This window comes from Poeciliopsis prolifica, unplaced genomic scaffold, assembly GCF_027474105.1.
Source record: "Poeciliopsis prolifica strain line A6 unplaced genomic scaffold, Auburn_PproV2 SCAFFOLD024, whole genome shotgun sequence".
Lineage (NCBI taxonomy): Eukaryota > Metazoa > Chordata > Actinopteri > Cyprinodontiformes > Poeciliidae > Poeciliopsis > Poeciliopsis prolifica.
The window spans coordinates 5,048,209-5,060,000 of record NW_026562399.1 but is presented as its reverse complement, the minus strand read 5'-3'; the positions used below and the strand labels follow the sequence as shown (position 1 = coordinate 5,060,000).

At 44.5% G+C, this 11,792-nt stretch overlaps 1 protein-coding gene across 10 annotated transcripts in view; it reads left to right on the top strand.

Annotated features, from left to right (window-relative positions):
• LOC129370663 (rap1 GTPase-activating protein 2-like) overlaps positions 1 to 11,792 on the top strand; it is a 44,443-nt gene that overhangs the window by 12,054 nt on the left and 20,597 nt on the right. For 5 of the 10 annotated variants that reach the window (XR_008607076.1, XR_008607077.1, XM_055046787.1 and 2 more), the window contains exons 2-4: positions 2,506 to 2,707; positions 2,858 to 3,161; positions 7,331 to 7,366. Coding sequence is in view for 8 of the 10 variants with exons in the window: in XM_055046787.1 (XP_054902762.1) it covers positions 3,118 to 3,161; positions 7,331 to 7,366 (80 nt within the window). In the remaining 2 variants the exon portion in view is untranslated. Of the gene's footprint in view, positions 1 to 2,505; positions 2,708 to 2,857; positions 3,162 to 7,330; positions 7,367 to 8,903; positions 9,237 to 11,792 lie in introns of those variants that run through there. The other 5 variants (XM_055046782.1, XM_055046783.1, XM_055046784.1 and 2 more) reach the window with 3 other exon arrangements.

The following is an 11,792-nucleotide window of genomic DNA, read 5'->3' as shown; positions in this document are numbered from 1 at the left end:
ATGTGTGGCCGCCTGCTCAGGCTGGCCTCCCTCCTCAGGACAAAATGTTCTGGTTTTCTACAGAACCGCGCCCTCGCTCACGTCTCAGCTGGCACAGGTCCACCTGACATATGCTCTGACCCGGGACTCAGCTGCCATCTTTCCCTCCTGGAGCATGAATTGTTCTCATAATTTTTCCTGGAATAACGCTGGGATCATCAGGCAGGAGGTGTGAACGTGTCCATCCAGAGCTCCAGGCAGTCAGCAGCTGGATTTCATCTGGTGACGAACATTTGGGGCCAGAAAGGCCCGTCCGTTTGGAGTTGACATGTTGTGTAAATCATAAATTAAAGCAGAATACGATGATGTGCGAATCTTTTCAACCTATGTTGAATTGAAATGACGACAAAGACAAGATATTTAATTCACCACTGTTACATCACCTTTCTTTTTAACGACACTCAGTAAGCGTTTGGGAACTGACAACGCCAACTGCAGAAGCTTTGTGGGTGAAGATCTTTCCATTCTTGCTTGATTTACAAGTTGAGTTGCTGAACAGTCAGGGGTCTCTGTTGTCGTATGTTGCACTTCATAATGAGTTTCATCTCCAATGGGAGACGGGTCTGGACTGCAGGCAGACTGGTCTACTACCTGCACTCTTTCACTGTGCTGTGCCGCGTGCAGAACGGGGTTTGGTATCGTCTTGTTGGAATCTGGAGCAACGTCCCTAAGAAAGACGTGACTGGATGGCAGCATGTTGCTACAAAACCTTGATGTACCTTTCAGCATTAAAGGTAACCCAACAGATCTCCAGGTTACCCATCAGGCCATGGATGCAGCTGCTGATTAATCTTTAAACTACTTTTCACCTTGTTCTGAAGCTTCACATTCAGTCCTCAGGGGGCGCTAGCAGCTGTTTCCATTACGTTCTCAGCAGGAAGGAGGCCACTGAGGGCGAAGTGACCACAGCTCACACTCAACTTTCTAAACCCTGTTCAGAGATAATCATATGGAAATGTATTCAGCTGCTGGAGGATTAAACCTGGAGCTCCACGTCAGAGGAACGCTGCTTCATCTCGCTCTCCGACAGTCATCTGTTGGGTTTCCGTTCACGTCGTCTTCAGTGGAAACTAATTTTCTTGAACCGGCTCAGAAATGTTCCTGCTCAGGTCGTCTCATTGACACATTAACCCTCTCCAGACTGAAACCTCTGACTGATTTATTTGAACGCAGCTTACATTTTACCAGAACATTTAGAAATCCTCAGGTCAGAAGTCCAAACTTGAGAGCAACATCAATATGGGAACATAAGTTACTATGAGAGGGAAACCAGGTCCCAGTGACCCGATCAGAAACATGGAGCCTCCACCTGTAGGGAGGCTCTTCTGCTCAGTAATTACCTTACAGGTGTAACATCCAGGAGCCAATGTTGACCTTCAACCCTGGTCTTCCTTCATCAAGATTTCTGAATCTCTGAGGCCAGGAGAGACCCAGTTAAAGCCTGGGCCAATATCTCCCTCTTGGATCATTGGAGAAAAAATTCTTTAAAACCACCATTTTGCTTCAACTTCACAGATAAACTCTTATTTCTTTCATATTCCCATGAAGTTTCTGGTCATTAGGACCTTTGAAGGTCCATCGTCCCTCCTGGGAGTCCATGGAGAGTTCTCTCCATGGAACGACCCTGAAAAGCCTCCTGAACCACGTCAAAGGAAACAACCTGCCTCTAAAGGCTTTTCTCCATGGTCATGTCTCCCTCTGGCCAGTTACTGTCTGGTTTGGACGGGTCTGTCTCCACTGGCAGTGTGTTCCTCACTATGTGGGTGTGAATATGGGTGGGATTGTGGGAATGTGTGGGGTATGAGAGGAGTTGTGGTCGATGTTCTGATTATGTCGGTAAGGTCCCCACATACTGCAGTATACCGATTGCCTCGATTTTCATGACAGATTCCTTCATTTCCCACAATCCAACTGGATGCTAGCCAGGTTGATGAGCTAGTTGGGAGCCTCGCCTGTTTCTTGTCCAGGGTGCCGTACCAGCTTACAGTTCTGAACAGAGAATGGCAGTCACACTTTGCATCCTTACTGTAACTTGCTGTGCTGACTCAACATCATCACGTCAATGTCGCATACGAAACAGTTTGAGCAGTTTGCGGTCATAGAACTTTACCTTTGCATGGCCGTCCGGCGGACTTCTGAGAATTGAATTTAGCCTGAGCATATTGGGGTCGTTAGCATGTATTCCCTTGTGTGACCACTGCTAACTACAAACCTAGCTGCGCTAACGCTAAGGCCCTAATCTTAAACGTTAGTTCCATTAAGTCTGAATTGCTTGACCAATAAAGCAGAAGCTAATGCTAAAGCACTGAATTCAACCATGTTGACAGGGCTGGAAAATCATTTCAGGGGAAGCTAAGAGCGCTAAACCTTTCCAAAGTTAGTAGCTGAATGTCACCTCCACTCTGTATATTTGTTGTTGATGCTGTTTGCTCTTCCGTCATAATTGGTATAAATGTTTGAGCACAGAATCATCAGTCAATGAATCAACGAATGGATTGTACCTCCGCTGAGAGGTTCTGAAAAACAGAGGAACCGGGCAGGATCCGCCAACAGAGACGGATCTGGCCGGGACGGACCGGGTCAGAACCGGTTAAAGACACGGAGAAGAGCTCAAGCTTCTGTAAACATGAAGAAATGTCCGCAGCAGAAACATTTACCTCACAGACGGGTGTGTGAATGTTTATTATGGTTGCAATAAAATGTTTTCCTGGGAGCTAACTCTGTGATTAAATGTGTAAATCTGTGAGCTTCAGGCTTCAGTCTGAGTTATGTAAGCTGAAATGTTTCTTTCCTTTTATCTCCATCTATTATGGATAAGTTTTCAGGCTTCCTCTCCATCAGGGCTGGTGCCCCCCCATGCCCCCCGGCTCTCAGTGTGCTGCCAACCGAAGTATGAGAGGAAGAGGAGGAGGAAGAGGGAAACATTAACGGGAGGAGGAAGACGCAGAGGGAGGAGGCGGAGGAGCGTGTGGCCGGGATGAGAGTATTTATAGGAGGAGAGATGAGGCGGCGGCGAGGAGAGCCGGAGGATCCGACACAATAAGAGGAGACAAAGGAGGAAGAGGAGGAGGAGGAACCATGCTGCGGAGGAAGAGGAGCGTGTCCTTCGGCGGCTTTGGATGGTGAGCCTCAGCTTGTTTCATTGTTCCAGACGGAGCAAAAATGATCTAAAATGTTCACACTTTCAGTGCTTTTCAGGCTGATTGCCTCATCTGCATGGCAGTGACATCACTATGACATCACATGTAAATGAAGCAGCTTAAATCCGTTTTCCTAACTACTTCTTCTCTGGTTGGACGCGGTTCTGCTGGGCTGCAGTTAATCAGCAACTTTCTGCTGTCAGGAACCTAAACGGGTTTGTTCCGACACAAAGAGCCCAGCAGAACCGGACCACAGGCGAGCAGAACCAGGACCTGCTAGAAAACATTAATGATAGGATGTAAGATGAAATTAGTTTATATCAATATTAACTTGGATGCAAATGTTTCACAGAGAAATTTAAATATTGATTTAAACAACCAAAACCATTAAAGGTAAACAGCCTCAGCCAGAATGTCTCAATGGAAACCAATAATCTCTAATCACTGGTTCCTATTTAGCTTTTTTATTTCACATAATTCGCAAAATGCTGTACTTTTAAAGAGAATCTTGTCGCCATCTTGTTTCTTTTTCCGCTGGTTTAATTAACAACAAACCACCTGGGAATGAATCTACAGTGGACTTCAGGAATACTTCACACCTCCTCTAAAAACACTTTGAATTGTTTAATTTAACATTTTAAACACCAAATATATCTTCATATTAATACTCTCAGTGGAAACCATCTTACAGAACAAGCTAATGTCTTGTCAGGGCTTCAGCCAATCAGCAACAAGGAAAATAAATGGTGTTCCTGGATTGGCTAATTTGCAAAAGTCAACCTATAACGTCTCCATTGGCTTTGTGTTGAAGTTTAACAGCTTCCTAAGCTGCTTTTTCTTTTAAATCTTTAAGAAAAGCTACAAGAGAAAAATCCAAAAATTTTTCACAAATTCTTCAAACAAGTTAAAAAAATTTATAAACATGTTTCTCCCACAAGTGAAAATATAAAAGTGTAAATAATGCTTTTTAATCAGTACTCAATCATTATTGACATACGTTTCTATGTAATTTTTGTTTTATTTAAGGCATTTTTAAGATATTTACACTAGATCATTTGTACAGTGCCCTTCCCCTTAGTGAACAGATAATAATCAGCCAAATCAGGAAGTAGGGCAAGCCGTCACTTTCAGTTTCATGCATCCAGCATGCCGATGTGAGTGAATCCTCGTCAGTGCAGCGTAGACTGAGATTGTTGCGTTATTTCAGTTCAAATCCTGCAGTGATGCGTTAAATCCATATATGTCATGTGTTGGCATCTTTATTCCAGATTTTTTATTCACATGTCAATAAAATATTAGCCTAGCATAGCTGTTGATCAAACCATGCAGACGTTTGTGTTATTTAAGTGACATCCATGGAGCAAACAGTACATTATAATGCATAAAAATACAACAATTCAGCGCTGGAAGAAACTGAATCTGAACATTTAAACTGCCGCACAACCGGCTGCTGCAAGAAGTTAGAAAAGTAGGAGTTTGTAGATTTTGTTGTTACAGTTTATTCAGACATTTATTAATGAGCTTAATGTTGACCAGTTCTCACCCAGAAAGGTTCCTTCAGTAATAACTCAGATCCGATTAGAGCTGGATTATTAAGACGGTAAAAAGACAAATCAGAGCCAGAGGATTCCCTGGATAAACATCAGCGCCCGTTTCCCCAGAGCTGATGAGGAGTCCTGATAATAACCTGAGAGATTAAATCGATCCTAAAAGCCGGCCAGGGAAGCTAAGCAGAGAAATTTAATTTAATGTTCACTTCCTGAGGGACAGCAGCTGTTCAACCCAACGTGGATCTGTGAGGAAAAGTTTTCGCCCCCTTTAGAGAGACCATTAAGCCCATTGATGTCCAAAGTGAGTTAATTTGAGCAAAGCTCTTAAATAAAAAAAAAGAAAGTGTGACTTTGTTGTGTTTCCATCTTGTAGCCAATCAACCAGGCTCTACGCGAAGCGTCACTTCGTCAGATGTTGATGCTACGCATGGCTGTGATAAACAGGAAGTAGATGTTGCGAACGAGCATGAAGCACATGGAGTTCACGCCGCCATAATGGAGGTTCCTCTGATTCTGGTGCCTCTGGTGAGGCACAGACCCACCAGTAGAGGGCGGCGTTTGCTATAGCAGAACTTATTTGGTAAATATTTTCCATCTAAATTCCATCAACCGTTTCTAATACAATGCATCAAAATGTTAGAAACCAGTCTAGCGCTCTGCTGAGTTCTGCTAATGATCCACTTGTTGACTCTGGACCTTCGTGATTTAATCGTGTTGATGGAGTGAGGAAAGAAAAGACACATGTTCAGGGAAAACATGTTAACTAAACGCCAGATCTTCTAGGTCCAAATCGAACCGAATTTATCGAACTGTTTAAATGAACAATCTCAGTGTGATTTGTCGTCTGACTGATGACAGAACCCGGGTTCTGTCTCTAGAACCTTCCGGTTCTCCATCTTTGAACGGAGAACCTTCGCTCTGTCTGCCTGAACCTCAGTGTCTCTGCTCTGTCAGCCTGCAGCGTTTGTCGATGCTGCAGCTGCTTCCTCCTCTGTTCGCCGTCACTCTTTGGGCTTCCTGTGAGCCATCAGCGGAGCGACGCGTGTCTGGTTCTGGATCAGAGGAGAGCAGCAGCAGCCGGGAATGTAAATCGTGTTGGTTCAGTCAGTCTGTCAGAACTGGGATCAGGACACACGTCCCTGAATCCTGCAGCATCATCCACGCTCCCTCACCTTCCTCCTTCCATAAAACTTCCTCTCTCATCTTCACCTGATTTCAGCTTGTTTGAGGAATCAGATGTTATTTTCTCTCCACATATGGAGCCGGCGTTTAGACAGAGCCGGCTGATAGTTTCTGTCTTTACTAATGCAGGAGGAGCCTGAGGCGGAGGAGGGAGCCGTTTACAGCCGCCAGCGGCCGCTCGCTCCTTTAGAGTCAGCCACAAAGTGTCGACTCAGCGAAGGTTCACAAGACGATATGTGAAGCCTTTAGAAACTGAAGCCTCTAAGTATCAATGCAGGAAGAGACAATGGCAGAAAACTGTGTTTTGGTTCAGGTTCCTCGTTAGGCTCCTTGTTTTTGTGCTGTCACTTTGGTGGTGCGCCCCCTACAGGTCACAGAGCGTCCCAGTGTAACTGGTCGTTCGGCCATTTTGGTAGTTTGATATCAAAGGTACGATTATCTCACATTGCAGAAATGTTTTATTCCCAAACCGATTGCAAGTCATGAACAACGTTGGACGTTTCCATCCAGGCCTCAGGATAGTTAGCGAGTTAGCTAATGCTAGCGCCAAGAACGTCACTGAAAGCTTTTGGATCAGAACAAATAAAAACAATGTCAAACTGTTAATGTAGTAATAATATTCAAAACATTCAGTACAGGTCTGTCCTAAAAGAGCTAACAGCTAACACACAGCGCTAACATAAGCAGAAGACACGATGCTACAGCTAGCAAAGCTAACGTCCAGGATGTCACATGAACAGCCAATGAATTTATGTCTCAAAGTTTTATTTCAACATTATTTTCAGCTTTGCGCTCTGCTGTGTCCTCGTTTCCATAGAGACGAGGAACTGATTCTCAGACAGTCTTTCTGTAAATTCTTCTTGATGCTAGAGGAGGAGGAAAAGCTTCAGCAAATAAAACTTTCCCACTAATACAGAAACATTTCCAACAAAAATAAACTTTAAAAAGGTTCTGATGCGTCATGTTGATAATTCACCAGACAGTCGAACGTTTTGCAGCGTCTGCATCATTGAAAATAAAAGTTGATCTGGTGTTGGTTTGGTGAGTTTAAACTTAGATATGTGTGGATGATAAAACAGAAGAACCGTTTTAAAGACTCCTGTTGCTTTTCTTTTTACATTTTATGGCCAGAAACCAGCATTGTTCGTTTCCCCGACTCGTGTGTTTTACGGCGCCTTCCTCCTTCAGTCCAGAAGCTGATGTGTGATGCATCGCCGTGGCGGCGCTTTAATAAACGGGTGTTTTATTGCTGTGAAGCTCTGGGCTCACACCTCCCTCTCAGGTTACCAGGGTTAATGGAGAACGCGGCCGTACATCTCCTCCACCTCCTCCTCGGAGATGTTTTTCTGCGCCGCCCTGTTATCAGAACCGGACGAGAGCGGCGTCCATTAACGTCTGCGCCTCTCTGTGTCTCTGCAGGATTGATAAGTCGACGGTCAGCGCGCTGAGAGCCCGGTGAGTACCAGCACACGCCTGATTTACAACTCCTCTGATCCGGTCCAGCTTCAACACTGTCCACATGCGAACAGGAAGTGACAGTAACTGGACTCCATCAGATCCAGGACAGACCTCGTTGGTCCAGTCATTCAGATCTACTCCTTTCTATGCTGGTGTTCCCCAAGGCTCTGTGCTGGAGCCTCTATGGAGGACGCTCCCTGTCCTCAGTTCTGCTCGGTTTGATCCCTGGAATAAATCCTCAACCGTAAAGAACTGAAAACACTCAGGGGCCCGACCAACACCAGAACCATCTGTCCTCAGGAAGGACACGCAGACAGAAATCCTCCTTCATCATGTCCAACTCGGTTCAGGACTGTCCGGTCCAGACCGGATGATCCAGACCAAACTAGGAGCTGAGTGTTCATTGGTCCATCAGGAGAAAGGGGGACTAGGGTCACTACATGTCAGGGGTCAGTCCGTCCATCCATGCATCCTCCCTCAGAACAGGAAGCAGTGTCTTTACTGGACCTTCCTTCTTCCTGTCTTCTGGTTCCGGGTTTCATGTTTTCTTCCTGCTTTGAAGGCAACATTTTTCCTTCAGGATCTTCAGGTTTTGGCGTTTACGTTGCTGTTGCCGTGGTGACCTTATTATCTGCGCTGTGCGGCTCGTCATGATCCGTATTTTAAGCTTTTTTTCCCCCAGAAGTGGGAAGCAGGCGGAGGAAGTTCTGGTCGCTGCGCCGCGTGAGAGCAGAGCGACGTGTCTGAGGGGAAGGTCAGCGACCTCCTGCAGCGCTCTGTCCTGCTGGGAGCCGTTCTGGGTCAGACGCCACTGATGAAGATCCTCGTCCTCTTCATCACTGGACCCAGGCAGCAGGACGAAGACGTTCGTCTTAACGTGCCGTTATTACTAACATTTAAAGACTGAAAGGGACAAATAAATTAGCTCTTTTTTACACCTTCTGTCAAAATGACTGACAACCAAAAGTCTAGCGCCACCTCTGGTCTGCAGAGACACAGCACTGCTGGGGAGTTGCCAGCATAAGAGCTAAAAATCCTGCTAATCACCATAGATTAGATAGATATGGAGCAGATTAATCAATAAACCATTAGGTCAGTAAACTGGCTCATTACTAATGTTTCATGATGTTTGTAGATATGTTAAAATAATCAGCTAATGTATTCAAACAGCAATCTTTCACATTTATTGAAATTTATTGTAAAAAAATGGCAAACTGAATTTTTATTTAATTTTACAGCACTTTGCTCCGACAATATTTGTGTTTTTTTCTGACAATGTGGAATAAAAAAAAAAACGTAAATAAATACCAACTGAAAGTAAATTAAGAAAAAAAAATGAAGCAAGCTTTACTTTGATAATTAATAGATTATTTCATAAAATGAAATAAAAATAAAATCCAAGAAAAATACAAAAAGTAAACACTGACCTAAAATAAGTGAATATTTATCAAAATTAATAAATCAATAAAATCACAATTTTGGTTGATTTCAGAAAGATAATCGTTCATAAATTAGAGAAAAAAACTACAAACACATTTAAGCTGATAAAAACGAACAGAAATGCATATAAATGTTAATATAGAAGCAAACATAAAATTATTTCAGTGTTTTTTTTAACAGACCGCCTCTAGCTTTCAATCGGAGCCGTAACAGAAATTAGTGACAGCTTCATCCTCCTCCTCTCCCGTTAGTTTTCCATTTTTCCTCCATCTGCCTTCCTCTGACTGATTATGGCTCCGTAATCCTGTTGGTCCCTGACATTACGGCAGAGAGGAGGAGGAGGAGGAGGAGGAGCGGTGCTGCTCTGTTAGATCTCAGTGAGATGCTCAGTAATCGACAGCAACGCTGCGATGCCACACCGCCAGTGGTGAGTCTCACGTTTCCTCCATCTACTCACGTTTGTTTACGTTGTTTCTGCAGAGGATCGGCAGGCTGCAGATCCATTAGTGTGAAGCGTCTGCCTGTGTGTGTGTGTGTGTGTGTGTGTGTGTGTGTGTGTGTGTGTGTGTGTGTGTGTGTGTGTGTGTGTGTGTGTGTGTGCGCGTGTGTGTGTGTGTCCTCTGAGTGGACGGCTGAGGGCAGTTGTGTCCCCTGAAGGGAAACAGAGACAGCAACGTGTTGACAGCTTCACAGGAACCAGAATTTGAAACGTTTCTCTGAATCAGATAAAAACTCATTTCCACCTTAAAGAGCAGGAATCTGTTTATGCTGCTGCTCACTAGTCGGGTCACGTCTCCTTAAATCAGACGCAGCCTGCTGATTGGCTCACAGTTGGTCTTTATGTCAAGTTTTGTGAAGGAGGACATCATGCAAAGTGAGGACATTAGTGAACGGATTGAGACCTGGACCAGACTGTGTGTTAGTGTGTGTGTGTTATGTTAGTGTGTGTTATGTTAGTGTGTGTCCATCTGTTTGAAAACAGCAGCGTTCCTTCTCTCCTGCTGCTGTTTACAATGTTTTTCGTGTTTTTCTTCTCTCCAGTAATAACGACAGTGAATCGTTTGGATCGTTTGAATCTTTCTGCTCTCGGGGAATCCAGCGACAAACTCCAGAAACTAAAACAAATACTTTAAGGTTTGGGATAAGATGCTCTGAGGTGTTCTCTTATTGTTGGAACATAAAATTTCCTTGGAAAGTTACAATCCAGAGTCCAGTTTTGCGTGGCGCCCCCTGTGGTCGCTGTGTGTCCTACACTTGCGTTGTTAGGAGCTGTTCTATAAAAAAACACCAAAGTGGTGGCAGCAAGCGGCTGCGATGCCATCTGTCTGGTCCGCTCCATGCGGTCTCTGCTGAGTCGTGTTTCTGTGCCGACCGGCACGTCTCCTGCAGCGAGGGCGGCTTCTGCTTCAGATGCCCTCCGTGTTTTCATCAGTGTTGTTCTGTTAGTGACAGCAGCAATAATCTGCATATGTTTATGTTTTCTGGAGCTCTGAGGAGTCAAAATGACCTGAGTGTGCAGAGCCAGGAGAAAGGCTCATGTTGCTCTGTTTCTTGAACTGGTTTCTTCACATGTTGGTGTTTTACTGAGAGTCAATACCAGTTTCCACCAGTTTTGGGGAACCCAGCATCCGTCGTCAATGCAGAGCGGAAGATGGCAGAGTGTTGTCAGCAGCTACTTTGTTTTTATCTTCCTTGAACATCCGCAGACTTCTCAGCTGGTCATTCACTCTTACTGCCTACAACTGAGAGACTGCAGGCATAAAGCAACATAAAACTTTGCTCTGACCAGCGATAATGGAGATGGAGCGTCTCTGGTTTCCAGTCAGACCAGAATAAAATCATCTGCTAGGCTTAAGACCTTTCTGCTGGGTTGTTGTTCAGCTGACCGGCGTAACGATTCCAGCTAAAGCCCGATCTGCTCCTACAGACTAGCAGCAGCAGCAGTTGGCACACAGCTGGTGGAACTTCTTAGTGCAGTGTAATGAAGAACTGTTCCCTCTTGTCTGCGTGTAAACAATGTTGTGGAGGATCATTGTGTTCTGATGACTTCCTGAGGGCGAAGTGTCAGAAAGAGAAGACGGTTCTTAAAATGAAACTAACCACCAACTTAACATTTTTGCTGACAAACTATCCAAATTCAATGTTCTATCTTAAATTCAGCCTTGGGTAGACTAGCATTAGAATTGAGTATTGTACATTTTAGTGAACAGTTTGTTTATTTCTGCCATATTTTGCCTAAAACCGTCTCCATTCTTCCTTTAGCTGCAGAGCAAGTTGCTAAATATGGCAACAAAGTGGATGATTTGGCAACAGGTCTTCTCTCGTCCCGACCACGCCCCTCTGGTCTCTTGGCTCCGCCCACTTTGCTGAACCTTTTCCTCAGGGAGTTTAGTTTCATCTTAAAGAGACAATTTCAAGGCATCAGATGTGATATGTGAGGTCAAATTTGTTTTATGCCGTGTTTGGTATATATAGCATTTTCATAACGTCTGAAGCTAACAGACATTGTGCTATAAAATGGCACTATGTATAAAAAATAATTAAGAATACTTTCCCTTTAAAGCTGCTGGTTCTGCTGTTCTGTTGTTGGGCGATGAGTCCAGTTGGAGGTGATGTGGTTCTGATGAAGGTGGGTTCGTATCAGTCTCCAGGCAGATCAGAGGCTTGTGTTACAGTCCAGCAGGAATCCTGTTATTTACGGGAGGTTCTGTCTGTCAGAAGGTCGTTTGGGCTGAAATGTTTCCACTCTGATGGTTTTTCTCCTCTAAGCGGCTGCAGGTTTTCTGATCTGCTGTCGGCGTGTTGCTGCAGTCATGAGGCAGCGCTGCAGGTTCCTCACAGGCGCCGTCGCTTCCCATCCATCACATTTCACCACTTTGGTCTAAAACTGAACAGATTCTGCTTTTAAAACCTTCCTGGAAGATCGGAGTCCATGTTCTGCTCCATCCTGTCTGAATGTTTCCAATATTTTCTTTTTGGTTTT